At 34.2% G+C, this 16,655-nt stretch overlaps 2 protein-coding genes across 3 annotated transcripts in view; both read right to left on the reverse strand.

Annotated features, from left to right (window-relative positions):
* Positions 1 to 697: 697 nt before the first annotated feature.
* The window catches only part of LOC144970406 (uncharacterized), a 19,781-nt gene continuing 3,823 nt past the window's right edge, over positions 698 to 16,655 (reverse strand). Inside the window, exons 2-3 of one of the 2 annotated variants that reach the window (XM_078910000.1) lie at positions 15,449 to 15,620; positions 698 to 4,883 (exon numbers count right to left, since the gene is read on the reverse strand). In XM_078910000.1, coding sequence (XP_078766126.1) covers positions 3,126 to 4,883; positions 15,449 to 15,620 — 1,930 coding nt within the window. In that variant the 3' untranslated portion in view covers positions 698 to 3,125. The remainder of the gene's footprint in view (positions 4,884 to 15,448; positions 15,621 to 16,655) is intronic. The other variant, XM_078910001.1, reaches the window with a different exon arrangement.
* LOC144970407 (uncharacterized) overlaps positions 5,017 to 16,655 on the reverse strand; it is a 15,258-nt gene continuing 3,619 nt past the window's right edge. The window contains exon 2 of the mRNA XM_078910002.1: positions 5,017 to 7,689. Within this exon, the coding sequence (XP_078766128.1) occupies positions 6,764 to 7,645 (882 nt within the window). The 5' untranslated portion in view covers positions 7,646 to 7,689 and the 3' untranslated portion in view covers positions 5,017 to 6,763. The remainder of the gene's footprint in view (positions 7,690 to 16,655) is intronic.

Consider the following 16,655-nt stretch of genomic DNA (forward strand, 5'->3'; position numbering starts at 1 on the left):
ATATGTGCGTAATAGTTTTCAATTTAAGTATAAGCTGTTTGAAGCTGAGGACTTAAATCTATTTTTAAAAAGTTTTATAGACTAGTTTAATATTTTGCGTATTGTGGAACTATTTAAAGCTGATAAAATCAATTGTATACGGCTTAGTTGAAAATAAAATGTAGGACGGGTCGTTGCTAAGAAAAAAAGCATTTGTTTCCTTTTAATTTATAATGTTTACTGACAATAACGATTAAACTTAAATTTAAAAGAATAATTGAAGCGCCTTCAATACTATCTTTTTAGAATTATGATATACGCTGAAAAAAGGCTAAAACAATCATAACATCTTTACTTTGAACGTTTAAGTATCGAAAATCAAGCGATATATAATCTGTTTCTCTTCTATGGGCCTAGTCGCTGTTCAATCTCTCTTTGGAAAATCCTACAGAAATGTCAGAATCATGGGTAGGAGATCTCAATTTGAAGAAGAGGACAACGCCTACAACCAACAGAAGCATGCCAAGGAAAATCATTCTTACAGCAATTCCGCCCATAGCTTCAGGTGAGTGACCTCCAGATGGACTACTCGTTAACTCGTAACGAGAATCCGTGACGCGATGACGCTCTGCTCTTCTTGTGCGTTTCTAGGTAATTGGCTACATTATGTGTTGCTCTATATTGTTTTCATTTAAAAAATTCAACGGGGATATCTGTAAACGAATAAAATGAATGACAATTTTATTAATAGATTAGGAATCAATTACATAGGAAAATATACACATCTGATTACATTTGCAAGATAATAAATATTTTTTATTAGATAAAAATCAAACATGTGAAAAAATACAATATTATCCAATTTAATTTAGGCTCAATAGGGCCGTTATCTAATTTTTAGTATCACATAACAACATGATCTCAATAGCATCAACACATAATAGCATTTACATTATTTTCCATATTTAAAAGTAATGAAAAAAAATAATTCAAATGTAATGCTGTAATGATGTCAACAATTACAAACCACTGATATGCCATCTTGATCTCTTTGATTGCGAGGCGAGTGGTGTTTCAACTGAGCTGTCGAGAACTCCGCGTCCTCTATTTTTAATAGTTACTGACTTCAAAGGAATGAAAAGTAGGCTACACTGTTTCAGCTTTTGGGCTTAGGATATAGCTTTAGGCTACCAGTGATAAAAGATTGTAGCTTTACAGAATTAAAGACGTCAGTCTGATGTAGCCGTAGTGAAAAGAAGTTCCAGATCATTTTGATTGAATTTTCCTAGTTAAATCATAATACGATTTGAATTTAAATGTGAAAATATAAGCGACAATAAGACAATCCTGAAACTAGGATTGATAATAATAACACCATGCTTAAATTCTGATATTATTGATTTCACAAACTAATGGTGATGTTTTTGGAACAAAAAATACGAAGGGTTTAAAAAAAACAACCCGATCACTCTTTTGGATAATACAAAACAAAACAAAAGAAAAAAGCGGAACAAACATCTGGTATGGTCGACAGCGACATGTACTTATTTACACAATAAAAACAAATATTGTTAGGGTATTTCTGTTGGAATGGACTTACAATTCAACGCACTTTCCACACAGAACAATGTAAAAGCAAGCCATAATTTGTATTTGGATACCAAACATGCATATACAGGATACTTTTTATTTTCAAGATAAGCTGTTTGAAGAAAAGGACCTGAATATGTTAAACAAAAGAGTTGTTACAATTTGCGTATTTTGTCCATTTTTTGAAACTATTAAAATCAATTTGATACGGTTAAGCCGAAATTAAATATCTTTGCTTGAATGATTTTTTTCAAATTTAAATAGGTTACTGACAATATCGATTGAACGTATTTAGAAAATATAGTTGAAGTAGCTTCAACACTATAAGTTTTTAATCATTATTTTCTGTGAGGAAATTTTAAAGGTTAAAACTATCATCTCCTTGCTTTGAACGTTTAAGTGTCAAAAGAATCTGACAAATAATGAATAACTTGTTCGTCTTTTATGGGACTAGTCGCTGTCCAGCCTCTTTTTAGAAAATCCTACAGACATGTCAGAGTCATGGGTAGGAGATCTCATTTTGAAGAAGAGGACAACGCCTACAACCAACAGAAGCATGCCAAGGAAAATCATTCCTACAGCAATTCCGCCCATAGCTGCAGGTGAGTGACCTCCAGATGGACTACTCGTTAACTTGGAACTAGAATCAGTGACGCGATGACGGTCTGGTCTTCTTGTGTATAGATCACAGTTTCCAGTATTTTGATAATTAAGATCGTTTAAGTTTTGCACAGATTTAGTTATCAACCTACAAAGAGAATCGCTAGCACAGAATTCAAATACGTTACAATCGTAACTGGATGATGTGCTGCACAGAGAAGCACATTTCTTTACGCCAATTTGACCGATTTCCACCACACTAGATCCTCCTAAAGCTTTCTTGTTTTTTATCTTAGAATAGTCTTGTATGTAATTTCTAGAATAATGCACACATGTGTAGTCTTCATTGACGCCTGCAGTTGGAGCACTGTAAATATGCTTGCGTCCAAGTATACACGTAGTCCCGCACATTTCAAATGACTGGCAATAGAAATCCTTTTCCTTCATGCAGATTTCAGCACATGCTTCAGGATCGTTGAGATCGGTGTAGACTGAGTCGGAATTCTTTGGAAGAACTGAACGAAAATTAAACTTTTCAAAATTACTCGTATATCTGCGCACTAATACAATTGATTCTTTTGATGGAGAATAAGAATTAGAATCATATAAGTAACAGGTCATCGACTTGAAGTTGTATGTAAAAGCTTCACAGTTGTACAATAAAGTGTCAAGACAGTGTCGATTGCATCCAGTCTTATGGATATTTTTTAAAACTTCAACAGGCGCTGCTATCATCTTTCCATCAATTATTTCAAATTGATTTTCATCCACAATATTTTTCTCGTTTTTAGACACTCTTGTTACAGAAATGATTTTTAATACGTTGCCATTGCTGTCATTGAAAGTTAAACCTTCATCCACTTTAGTTTGTAATTTTCCCCAACTGTCATATACAGAATCTTCATAATGATATCTAGGAGCAGTCCATCTGTAAAAATCGGTATTTTGATTAGATTTTAAAGGCTCGTCATGTGTAGCTTCAGAGTACAACAACCAACCAAAAAGAAGGTACAGTCTTTTGTCTTTCTATTAAAATTAAATCCGTGGCAATGATACCTAGAGTCGAACGGTCTTTTATCTATATCGGCACAGTAATCTGCACAAAGAGTGGGTGTGTTGCTTTGGTTTTGATACGTCAAATGTTCAATAGATGTTATCACTGCCATGTTGGGAACAATTTGAAACATATCAAACAAGGCCTCTGAATCATAAAGCGTGCCCTCCAGCTGAAATTGTCCGTTTCCGCGGAAAAAGCCGTCAATCTGAATTCTTAGTAAACTGATGCCCAGAGTTTTACTTATTTTATCCATAATATTTTTCATCATTCTGTTCCTCCAATCATCCGAGTGGGAAATGTTGCCTTCCAAAATCATATCAAACCTGATGGTTTCCTTTTCTTGAAAGCATGAATCCAAATCATATGCGACGGAATATGGAGACTCTTGAGGATCAAAATTGTAGATGTCAAGTTGTTTTTTAACCATTAGCTCGTGATCCTTTTTGCCTCCTTTCAGAATAATTTGAATGGGCTGTTGAACCGATCCAATCACATAGCCTTCATCGTTTTTTATTTTTACATCGGGTCTGGCAATATATAATTCGACAATGGACACCCCTGTCTCTTCCGCTGCTTGGGATCTTTTTGTGTATACATCACAGGAAATGCCCCGAGCTTTGTAAATCCCATTGTACGTAAAATTTCCCGTGTCATAAAAGAAATGTTTTAGTGTAGCCATGTGAATGATTCCCTTGTCATCAACAGTCTGACTGTTGTCATTAAACCTATCTAAGGGCTTTCTTGTACATTCTTTCATCTTCTTGTTGATTTCAAACTGGATACCACGTTTGTAATCATGTATTCGTAGAGTGTTTTCATCTTCTTCTTTTGACAATTCCCTTGCCTTATCGACATGAACCTTCTTATTGCTTACTCTTTTCAACTCAGGATCCACTTCTTCCATTTTGAAGGTAGCAGACGAAACCATTTTAGGAGTTGCTCTTGGGGGACCATTAACACAAATATAGCCTGGTGGTATTTCAAAAACCTCAGGCACAGGTTTTTTCTTATTAAACAAGACATAGTCATACACCGCATAAAAATCTGTTGTTTTGTTATACCATATCGTATGTCCTTTCAGTTTGAGTCTAAAGGGAATATGATCATCTTTTGTAAAGTAATAATCAGATTTGAAAAAGGTCCAATTGCCCCAGTTGCCACAAGAACTCCATTGTTCAACGTCGACTCCCCTGATGGATTTCTCTCCTATATATGTCCATATGTGTCCTGTATACATCAGTATTTCGAGACCTCTTAGCCTTTTATCTTTCAACTCTTTTGATCTATTTTGATTTTGGCGAATCTCACATTTTGTAATGTCTTTCATGTAGGTAAACTCTTCTTTGTGTAAGTCTATGATATAGGTTTCTAGTGTTCCTGTTACATACCAGGCATATGTCATTTTCCTCTCGTCGTTATCATAATATTCGTAAATATATTCCATCCATTTTTCTGAAAATCTTTTACCCGCAATCTGTGCTGTGTAAGAATAGTTCATTTCTGGTTTTGTCTTTTGCCCATCTTTAGGCTTTTCGGGACAATATTTATTTGAGGTTTGTACTGAAACAACGCCAACAAGCACAAAGCAAATAATCAAATATGATAGCGGCATCTGCCCCCCTGGACCCATTCTCAGTTCTTGCACCAAGTAGTATCTCTGAAAATGAAAAAAACATCAAAGCCAAACGTCATTCGAGAGAGTTATATATATATTATATATATATATATATATATATATATATATATATATATATATATATATATATATAACAAAGTTGACGTCCCTCAGATCTTTCTCATTGTGTTTTTGCCATCCACGTTTATGAGTAATTATATTTATTTTTAATGTATAATGTAGGCATTTGAGTGTTTTCCTCTTTGTTTGATTTTGTGCTTGTGTCTGGATGAGACTTGTAGGTGATCTCAAACTAAGTACATTGGTGGTATGCTCTTGGATTCTACATCTGATCCCTATTTGTTCCTAGTTCCCCTTTTGTCTTCCTTTCTCTTGGATGCTTCAATTGTAATTCTAGAACTTTTTACTATCCCGTTTTCTTCCTTTTTACTGGCGCTGATATAACCTAAATGTGTTGCAAGCGCCGTAAAACCCTTAAAAAACAAAAACAAAAAAATTGTGAGTAATTTTCTCAATTAACTGTATTATCCAGACTATAAACGGTCAAGGTTACACATCGTTTTGTGTGTTGGTCCGTTATACTTCCGGATGGCAATGTTGTGAGCACATATTTTATATATATATATATATATATATATATAAAATTAAACTTTTCAAAATTACTCGTATATCTGCGCACTAATACAATTGATTCTTTTGATGGAGAATAAGAATTAGAATCATATAAGTAACAGGTCATCGACTTGAAGTTGTATGTAAAAGCTTCACAGTTGTACAATAAAGTGTCAAGACAGTGTCGATTGCATCCAGTCTTATGGATATTTTTTAAAACTTCAACAGGCGCTGCTATCATCTTTCCATCAATTATTTCAAATTGATTTTCATCCACAATATTTTTCTCGTTTTTAGACACTCTTGTTACAGAAATGATTTTTAATACGTTGCCATTGCTGTCATTGAAAGTTAAACCTTCATCCACTTTAGTTTGTAATTTTCCCCAACTGTCATATACAGAATCTTCATAATGATATCTAGGAGCAGTCCATCTGTAAAAATCGGTATTTTGATTAGATTTTAAAGGCTCGTCATGTGTAGCTTCAGAGTACAACCAACCAAAAAAGAAGGTACAGTCTTTTGTCTTTCTATTAAAATTAAATCCGTGGCAATGATACCTAGAGTCGAACGGTCTTTTATCTATATCGGCACAGTAATCTGCACAAAGAGTGGGTGTGTTGCTTTGGTTTTGATACGTAAATGTTCAATAGATGTTATCACTGCCATGTTGGGAACAATTTGAAACATATCAAACAAGGCCTCTGAATCATAAAGCGTGCCCTCCAGCTGAAATTGTCCGTTTCCGCGGAAAAAGCCGTCAATCTGAATTCTTAGTAAACTGATGCCCAGAGTTTTACTTATTTTATCCATAATATTTTTCATCATTCTGTTCCTCCAATCATCCGAGTGGGAAATGTTGCCTTCCAAAATCATATCAAACCTGATGGTTTCCTTTTCTTGAAAGCATGAATCCAAATCATATGCGACGGAATATGGAGACTCTTGAGGATCAAAATTGTAGATGTCAAGTTGTTTTTTAACCATTAGCTCGTGATCCTTTTTGCCTCCTTTCAGAATAATTTGAATGGGCTGTTGAACCGATCCAATCACATAGCCTTCATCGTTTTTTATTTTTACATCGGGTCTGGCAATATATAATTCGACAATGGACACCCCTGTCTCTTCCGCTGCTTGGGATCTTTTTGTGTATACATCACAGGAAATGCCCCGAGCTTTGTAAATCCCATTGTACGTAAAATTTCCCGTGTCATAAAAGAAATGTTTTAGTGTAGCCATGTGAATGATTCCCTTGTCATCAACAGTCTGACTGTTGTCATTAAACCTATCTAAGGCTTTCTTGTACATTCTTTCATCTTCTTGTTGATTTCAAACTGGATACCACGTTTGTAATCATGTATTCGTAGAGTGTTTTCATCTTCTTCTTTTGACAATTCCCTTGCCTTATCGACATGAACCTTCTTATTGCTTACTCTTTTCAACTCAGGATCCACTTCTTCCATTTTGAAGGTAGCAGACGAAACCATTTTAGGAGTTGCTCTTGGGGGACCATTAACACAAATATAGCCTGGTGGTATTTCAAAAACCTCAGGCACAGGTTTTTTCTTATTAAACAAGACATAGTCATACACCGCATAAAAATCTGTTGTTTTGTTATACCATATCGTATGTCCTTTCAGTTTGAGTCTAAAGGGAATATGATCATCTTTTGTAAAGTAATAATCAGATTTGAAAAAGGTCCAATTGCCCCAGTTGCCACAAGAACTCCATTGTTCAACGTCGACTCCCCTGATGGATTTCTCTCCTATATATGTCCATATGTGTCCTGTATACATCAGTATTTCGAGACCTCTTAGCCTTTTATCTTTCAACTCTTTTGATCTATTTTGATTTTGGCGAATCTCACATTTTGTAATGTCTTTCATGTAGGTAAACTCTTCTTTGTGTAAGTCTATGATATAGGTTTCTAGTGTTCCTGTTACATACCAGGCATATGTCATTTTCCTCTCGTCGTTATCATAATATTCGTAAATATATTCCATCCATTTTTCTGAAAATCTTTTACCCGCAATCTGTGCTGTGTAAGAATAGTTCATTTCTGGTTTTGTCTTTTGCCCATCTTTAGGCTTTTCGGGACAATATTTATTTGAGGTTTGTACTGAAACAACGCCAACAAGCACAAAGCAAATAATCAAATATGATAGCGGCATCTGCCCCCTGGACCCATTCTCAGTTCTTGCACCAAGTAGTATCTCTGAAAATGAAAAAAACATCAAAGCCAAACGTCATTCGAGAGAGTTATATATATATATATATATATATATATATATATATATATATATATATATATATATATAACAAAGTTGACGTCCCTCAGATCTTTCTCATTGTGTTTTTGCCATCCACGTTTATGAGTAATTATATTTATTTTTAATGTATAATGTAGGCATTTGAGTGTTTTCCTCTTTGTTTGATTTTGTGCTTGTGTCTGGATGAGACTTGTAGGTGATCTCAAACTAAGTACATTGGTGGTATGCTCTTGGATTCTACATCTGATCCCTATTTGTTCCTAGTTCCCCTTTTGTCTTCCTTTCTCTTGGATGCTTCAATTGTAATTCTAGAACTTTTTACTATCCCGTTTTCTTCCTTTTTACTGGCGCTGATATAACCTAAATGTGTTGCAAGCGCCGTAAAACCCTTAAAAAACAAAAACAAAAAAATTGTGAGTAATTCTCTCAATTAACTGTATTATCCAGACTATAAACGGTCAAGGTTACACATCGTTTTGTGTGTTGGTCCGTTATACTTCCGGATGGCAATGTTGTGAGCACATATTTTATATTATATATATATATATATATATATATATATATATATATATATATTTATATATCCTTTCTTTTAAAAAATATAGCATTGTGGAGAACATTGTGCTTATTTGAGTAATTAAAAAAATTATACGGCGCACAACTCTACTGAAAGATTTGAAAATTAGAAATGTATTTTTTACAGATAGATAAACAGATAACTTGATTTCCTTTTATAATTTAAAGTCTATTTGAAAGTTCGTTGAGTCACACAGATACCATAAAATACGTACCGATGACACTAACACTCTAAAAGCAACCAATTTCGTCACTGTAAAAAGTTGTCAGTTTGGCGTTTTTACCACAGGAAGAACAACCAAAAGTTGACCGATGGATTTTGACCATTGTTTTGATTTTCAGCCGCCATTTTGATTTGTGAAGTATTGAAAGGTAGTGCATAGCAGTCCGAGGGTCTTTTTTACTATTAGGGTTAGCTCGAGATTGAAGGATTTTTTTTCTATTAGGGTTAGTCATAAGTCTTAGTAAAGGTGCTAGGGTGTTTGTTTTTCCATAAATTAAGTAAAGGGGAGACATTTCGAAAGTTCCTACATCCCCAGTATTCTGTAAATTTGTATTTTCACCGTTGATCTTTTGTCAGGCGTTTATTTATTCAATTTGTCATCATTTTTTCTATTAAGGTTAGCTCGAGATCGGAGGATTTTTTTTTTCTATTAGGGTTAGTCATAAGTCTTAGTAAAGGTGCTCGGATGTTTGTTTTTTCCATAAGTTAAGTAAAGAGGAGACATTCCGAAAGCTCCTACATCCCCAGTATAATGTATTCACTTAATGTAAATGTTGCTGCTCGAAGTTCGAAGAAATAAATAATAATGTGAAATTGAATGTAAGCTTCAATTTAATTACCAAAACCGATCAAATGAACGTTTCGGTTTTCCCCTTTATCAACAAAACAGGATGAATGAAACACCACAGATTAATGAGATAATGCGGTAGCAGCGTAGTTAAGATGACTAAACAAAACATTGGTTGGCAGAAAATGAGTATGCTCCTATTTGTAAGGAAGTACGAATTAAAATAGAATAATAGATATTTCTAAAAGGTGCGCAATTAATTAAGTGAAAAGAGGGGAGGCGGGAAGGAACTGTGTAATGCAGTTTAGAAAGTGAATATAAAAACGTGTAGACTGTTGTTGGAAGATAAATAAATATAGTCCAGCCTTGTGGAGAACATTGTGCCATTTGAGTCAATAAAAAAAATTATATTGCCCACAACTCTACTGAAAGATTTGAAAATTAGAAATGTATTTTTTACAGATAGATAAACAGATAATTTGATTTCCTTTTATAATTTAAAGTCAGTTTGAAAGTTCGTTGAGTCAAACCGATATCATAAAATACGTACCGACGACATTAACATTCTCAAAAACAACAATTTTTGACACTGTAAAAAGTTGTCAGTTTGGCGTTTTTACGACAGGAAGAACAACCAAAAGTTGACAGATGGATTTTGACCATTGTTTTAAAAAAGTTGTCAGTTTGGCGTTTTTACGCAAATCATCGCATTCGAAATGTCATGGTCTCAAGTGAGTAAAGAGCTACTCGACTATGCATAAAGATATATGTAGAATGAGGCCCCAGAATTTACTAGTTACTATAAATGAAAAACAATTAACGATTTGTTTACAATGAAATAAAAATAATGATGAAATTTAATTAAAAGAGATAAACAGTGATCGTGGCAGTTACAAATAGAGATATGAATATTTACGTAACTTATGATAATATGTCAGGTTCGTAAGTTTACGTTTCCAGGCAGTTGATGGGCTTGGATGATCTATTCCTCTGATAACAGGATCGGACTCGTAAAATTCCACTTCCAGGCAATTGGTAATGGGTTAATATGTAATCCTTTGACAGCGGGCTCGGGTTTGATCCTTGAAGATTATATAATCAAAGTTAAAAGCTCCGGCGTCTTAATGGTGTAGATATAATATCTACAAAGTCCCAAAAGATAAAAATCTTACAGTATATAGAAGGAATATAGCGACTGGCCGTCCGGCATAGATTGTGGAGAGAAAGTGAGTGTCAAATGTTAGACCTATCAGCTTTTATAATAAGTGGCTACGTGACAGAATGTAGAACGAAAAGTATTCACTAATTAGAAATTAATTCGAGGGAAGGCTATAAAAAGAAAGACGATCTAATATTAGAAGGTAAAGTTTATCTAAGCCTACCGAAATATAACTGGAGTGAGATGAATTCAGTTCTTAATAAAATAAAATTTAATAAGATAATTGTGAACAACCTTTACTGTGACACGAAATAATGTATTCACTTAATTACTTTAAGGATTTCAGATTTACACTAAGTTTTCAACAGTTTTCATCTATTTATGACATCAAGTATTATTATTGCCCCTTTGATGCTTTCAATGTGATGGTTTCGGGTGGATAATACCCAGGTTTAACTTCTTTGGTAATAAATTTAAAAAAAAATAATAACAATCTAAAAAAGTGAAATTTAAAACAAGAAAATAGAAGTTGCATTGATGGTAAAATAAGGTTTTAGAAAGACCTTATTAAATGTTATGAATAGTCAGGTGGCTCCGTAGCGCAGTGGATAAGCTGTCAGACTCTAACCTTGAAAGTACTGGGTTCAATCTCATAGTGGACATTTTTAAAAAAAGTTTACTTTATTGAGAAAGACATCATTTTCTTTGTTATAGTTACTGGACATATATTTAAAACCTTAAATTAATCTATTATTTTTTTTTTAAATACAACATCGGTACCATTCAATTCAATGTGTTATCGACGTGCATTTATATGTAAACGTCGATTGTTATCATTTTATAACATTTTATCATTATCATCAGTGTATTCGTTTACCGCGTCTTTGTCATTTTATTGGGGTTTTTAAAAAATTTCTTCTTCTTTTCTTTTTTTTTTTTTTTTGATTTGTTTTTGTTGTGTTTCAAAAAACTTCCTGTCCCATCATTGGTTATGTCTATTTACCTTATCTACGCCATTCACACTACACATTTCTCATTCGTTCTTAGTGTCTTATTCGTCGTGTTTTGTTGATAAAGGGGAAATCAGAAACGTCCACAGTATGTCTTCGTCTATTAAATTGAGGCTTACAATTCAACACTTATCGTTATTTTTTCTTTCGAGCTTCAAGCAGCAACATTTCCATTAATCAACCAGCAGCGCCAAATGAGGTGAATAAAAATGGTGCGTTTTAGTACACCTCCAGTGAAGGTGCATAAAAACGGTGCCAAACGCCACCAAACATGATCACCAGAGTACTGTACTGTAAGTTAAGTTCTCGATCCCTGGATCGTCTTTCAACTCTGCTCACATCTGCTAATTCAGGTTTATTTTCGCTGTTGATTTTCTTACCACAACCTGTTTTCACACACGGACAACTGCTGTATGTTGCTGTGTCGCGGGTCAGAGGCTATAGCGGCTTACACTTCATGTTGGGCCACACAGAAAAATCAACAGAGGATGTACCAAGTTACACAGACAACGTTGTTCACCAATCTGCTCTCATTGAATGATGGTGGGTATAATATCGAATGAAAATAGTTCCTTCCCCGCGAAATTGCGGGCTTTTTACTAGTATATATAAAATTACATAAATATATATACTTATATATATATATATATATATATATATTATATATATAGGGGGCGAAGTGGCCGAGTGGTTAAGGCATTGCACTGTGACCCGGAAAGACCAGGGTTCGAGCTCCGCTTCAGGCACTTTCGTTTTTTTCCTTGAGCAAAATATTAACCCCCAATTTGCTCACTTGGACAACATGGGTGATTCTTGTTGACATCAGACATCTTGTTTGATGAGTTTTCTATATTCCTTCGTGGAATATATATATATATATATATATATATAATATATATATATATATATATATATATTATATGCGGTCGAGAATACGACGTTTTTTGCGTGATCAATCAGTTATGTTAAACTCATATTGTGAATTTTCACATTTTCGTAAATCTTAAGAAGAGTCGGATAGATATTAGTTTTCAAGGAAAAGAAAAATTAAAACACCTGTCAATACGCAACATAAGAACATTTTTGGTGTTGTTCGTTCGAATATTATTCTATATATGCAAAACCTGATTCAAAAAGTTTACGAACTGACCGACACAAGTTACAGGACCCGGGACCAATTTACAATTTTCGAAAATTAGCGTTTTGATTTTTTTAAAACTGATTTTGAAAGGTAGGGTCTATTAGCAGAAATTAATTCCAAGAAATAATTACCACAATATATATATATATATATATATATATATATATATATATATATATATATATATATATATATATATATATATATATATATATTCTATAGCATTAATAAAATCAATATATTCGTGGTGCATATTCGCTTTTTAAAACCACATTTTTATCAAATTTACAGATTAATTTGATTTGACTCGAATTTAATGAATTTTTTACATTGCCAAAATTATAGAATACCTTGAAGTGATATAGTTGATCCAAATTACTTAAATTTCTGTCATATTTTTAGTCCCTAGTTGAAATTCTAAAAGACTCTATGTATGTTTCAGTAACAGACTTTTCAAATCATTAACAATAGTAATGTTAATGATTAATGACCTCGTCGGTTGTTTTAGTGCATGCTAATATAGGTCATAAGTAGTCCTTTTCTAGATCTTGGATCAAACATCAGCTTTTAATCTAAGTCATCAATCGGTCGTATATCATTGGGTATCAAACATGTAGAATCAAAGAAGAAGTGGGGTGTTCTGTACATATAAACGAAAAAAAAAACATATCCTGAATCTATCATTCAAAAGGTGGTCCCGATGGGTCAGTTGGTAGAGCACTCGCATCACACGCAAAGGACCAAGATCGTTCCTGGGTGCAGTCGAGATTTTTATCTGACCCCCTGTCTATCCAGCTGTGAATGGGTAGCTGGGTCTCTTAGAACTGGCGGGAAGTACTTTCCTGCCATGGTAACCTCGAAGGCAAGATTGTTCGCTGATGACTGCCTACTATATAAAACAATCAATAATATCAGATGCAATTCAATTACAGCGAGGTCTAAATAATCTTCAACGATAAGAAAAGAGGTGGCCTTTAATCCAGCAAAGTGTGGGGTACTGAGAATGTCAAACAAAAGTAATCCATAGATATCCGTTTACACCATTCATGATTCAAAACTTGCTACAGTTAAATCTTGAAAATAGCTCGGTCTAACAATAACATAAAATCTAGCTATCTTGGAACGAACATGTTGATAACATCTCTAAAAAAGGCAAACAACATACATGCTCTCATAAGAAGGAACCTAGGGAATTGTTCGTAAAAAAAAAAAGAAACGTACTACAAAACGCTAATACGATCCATCGTTGAGTATGTCACGGTAGTTTGGGACCTTGTAAAATAAAGACATAAGAAAAAAATGAAATGGTGCAGCGGAAGCCATCTCGCGTGACCACTGGTGATTACAGAACAACCGTATGCGTAACCACAGACTACTAGGAGCAGACCTGACAACAGACACTTTTTAGTGGCTAATCGCCGCCATCGTATTTAACCCTCTCGTGTTCAGATTCTTTATGGGGAAGTAGATAATGAGTTCCCTATATGGCCATGTCAATCATGTCGACATCCTTTGATGACAGTTGGTTTTCAACCGATTTTTCTGAAATAAGGACCAATGTTCTTCTTTTTTCAAGCTGATTTCAACAATGTGACTTTCAAATTCCTCAGAATTATATTTTTTACTTTTAGATTTTAGCTTTTAGGCCTTCTCAAAAAGGTGTTATATTTCTTGCGTAACAATAGCGTAATACATCGACGGTGAGAAACGTCTTTGTTTCGGCCAGCTGGATAGATAGCCTGTGATTGGTCGAAGACTTTGAGACGCTTGATTCACAATTCTACACGAATGGACCGTGGCGGTAGATCAAAGAGGTGTACCAAATTTATTTACCAACTACTTTTCTTAGAGCTAAAATTACAAAGTAATAATTCGCATCAGAAAAAATAACTCTGAAGTTCCTATCTCTTTACTATAATAAAATTGATACCACGAATGACAAAATCGCCCCACAAATAAGGGAGTTATAAATTACTCATAATACTTTTTAAAGTTATTAATATAAACCCGATCATTGGAGCCAAGTCTAAAATGTACAAGTAAAAGTGTAGTTTAATATGTCTAATTTGGTTTATCATCATAAACCTGGCTTTTTTTATATTTTCCGTCCACAAATCAAGGTTAATCGAGCTCAGTCAAAGTCATTCATAATGAGATAAAATCGCACAGCGTCCCTGGTTGCATAAAAAAAAGAAAATGGTGGCGCTCGACCTCTCACTAGCCACTTTTGATGACGTTTTCCTACCTGCTGTCGTATCTAGTCCTGTATTATCTATGAGCGTAACTGGCATTGGGTGGACAACACTCAGGGAAAGAAGAAAAAGAGCTGAAGCAACAACGTTTTATAAGATGCTCAAGGGTCTGGTAGAAGTCGAAACTAACGAACTCCAACCAAACCAACAATTTAAAAACAAGGGGTCATGACCAACGATACCTAACACCATGTTCGAAATTACAAAGTTATATATGCAATCTTTTATGCCATCAACAATTCTACTTTGGAATAACCTCACTGAAGACGCAGCAGAAGCACATGATTTTGATAATTTTATAAGAATACTACGATATAGACAACTAGTCTACATCATGTTAAATATTGTTTATGTAAAACTTGCGACAATACACCAAAGGAAGAAGAAGAAAAGATGTAAAGTGATGCCATCATCTTTTGTTGCGGATATACTAGAATTGTGTAGAATCAATTAGGCCTAATGACAGTGTCAAAAAGGACTGATGATTGTGTCCGTCCAGATATTATAAATAACCATTTTAATCAACGGGAATTGTAATCAATCCTTAATTTTTTTAAAGGTTTGTAAGTTTCTTTTATATCAATCTGTGAAAAATAATTTTTGAATTTTTTAAATATGCCAGTAATTCTGTGGTCGATGATAATTTAACAGTGGCTGGACGGACAATGTTGATTTTCAAACCCTATTTTTTATAATAGACAAGTAGAAAACCAGCGATGTTTATGGAGAAATTGATAAATGATAATGATAATAAATGACTTGTACATCGCCTTACCCCGATTCCATTAGGCTCCAGGCGCTTCAATGCCATTAGGAACAGACGGTCATCTGTTATACTTAGTATACTACTGTATTGTATTTTAGATTTGCCGGTAATTCTGACAGAAATTTGTGCTCGATGATAAAAATGTAACATTGATTTGACGGAACAATGTTGATCCCCAAGCCTATTTTTTGGAGAAAAAAAATAGATTAGAGAGATTATCATTACTTGATAGTATCAAGAGATATATAAAAGTACGTCATCATTTTTGTTGCGGATGAGATTATTATTACTAGTACTTGTTAGTTTCAAGAGATATTTAAAATTAAGTCATTCGTTTTTATTGTGAATATGATAGAATTGCGTAGACTAAAATGTGACCCTCCGCCTCAAAACGGTATTAAGTCGGATTTTTCAATTTTGGGTTTTTGGTACCCAATCATAGCTTATATTATGCTTAAAATTTTGATACCAAATTTATAAAATTCTGATTTTTCATTGCCCAACTATGACCGTTTGAAGTAGGGAGAGTGTAAAAACCAAGTTATGAGAAAATCGACTTTGAAGTGAGGCACCGTTTTCACACATAATCAAATCAATGGGCAAAGATAACTCCTCAGATACGGGCATTGAAAATTTGATGAGAATTGTAAAATTTGCAGAGACGCCAATTTTCAATTTGACTCACAGGAATTTCAGACACCACTCGGAGGAATTTCAATGCCGAAAGAGGAATTTCCGCACACACAAAAAGGGAATTGGGATGATATTTGGTATTGTGTTTACATATTGTATAGATCTAAATAGATAACTGATTACAAATATTTTCTGATATATGAACACATTGTCAAATACAACCCCAAAGTTTCCTTATTTCAATTGAAGAAAAGCTTGTTGTAGTAGTAGTGGTAGTGATGATGATGTGGTGGTGGTGGTTGTAGTAGTAGTGATAATGATGTGGCGGTGGTGGTTGAAGTAGTAGTGGTCGTGATGAAGATGCGGTGGTGGTGGTTGTAGTGTATGTGTGTGTGTGTGTGTGTGTGTGTTAGAGAGAGAGAGAGAGAGAGAGAGAGAGAGAGAGAGCTGAAAGGGCATCAAGTGATAAGTAGAGCAACACGAACTTTAAAAACTAACGAGGCTAATGTTTGAGGTCAAAGTATTTGTTATTAGCTATTATTGGCAAGTGCAGGAAGGTGAACATAAAAATTAATCCAGTGAG

This window comes from Berghia stephanieae, chromosome 4, assembly GCF_034508935.2.
Source record: "Berghia stephanieae isolate SIO BIC M18660-M18661 chromosome 4, UCSD_Bste_1.3, whole genome shotgun sequence".
NCBI lineage: Eukaryota > Metazoa > Mollusca > Gastropoda > Nudibranchia > Aeolidiidae > Berghia > Berghia stephanieae.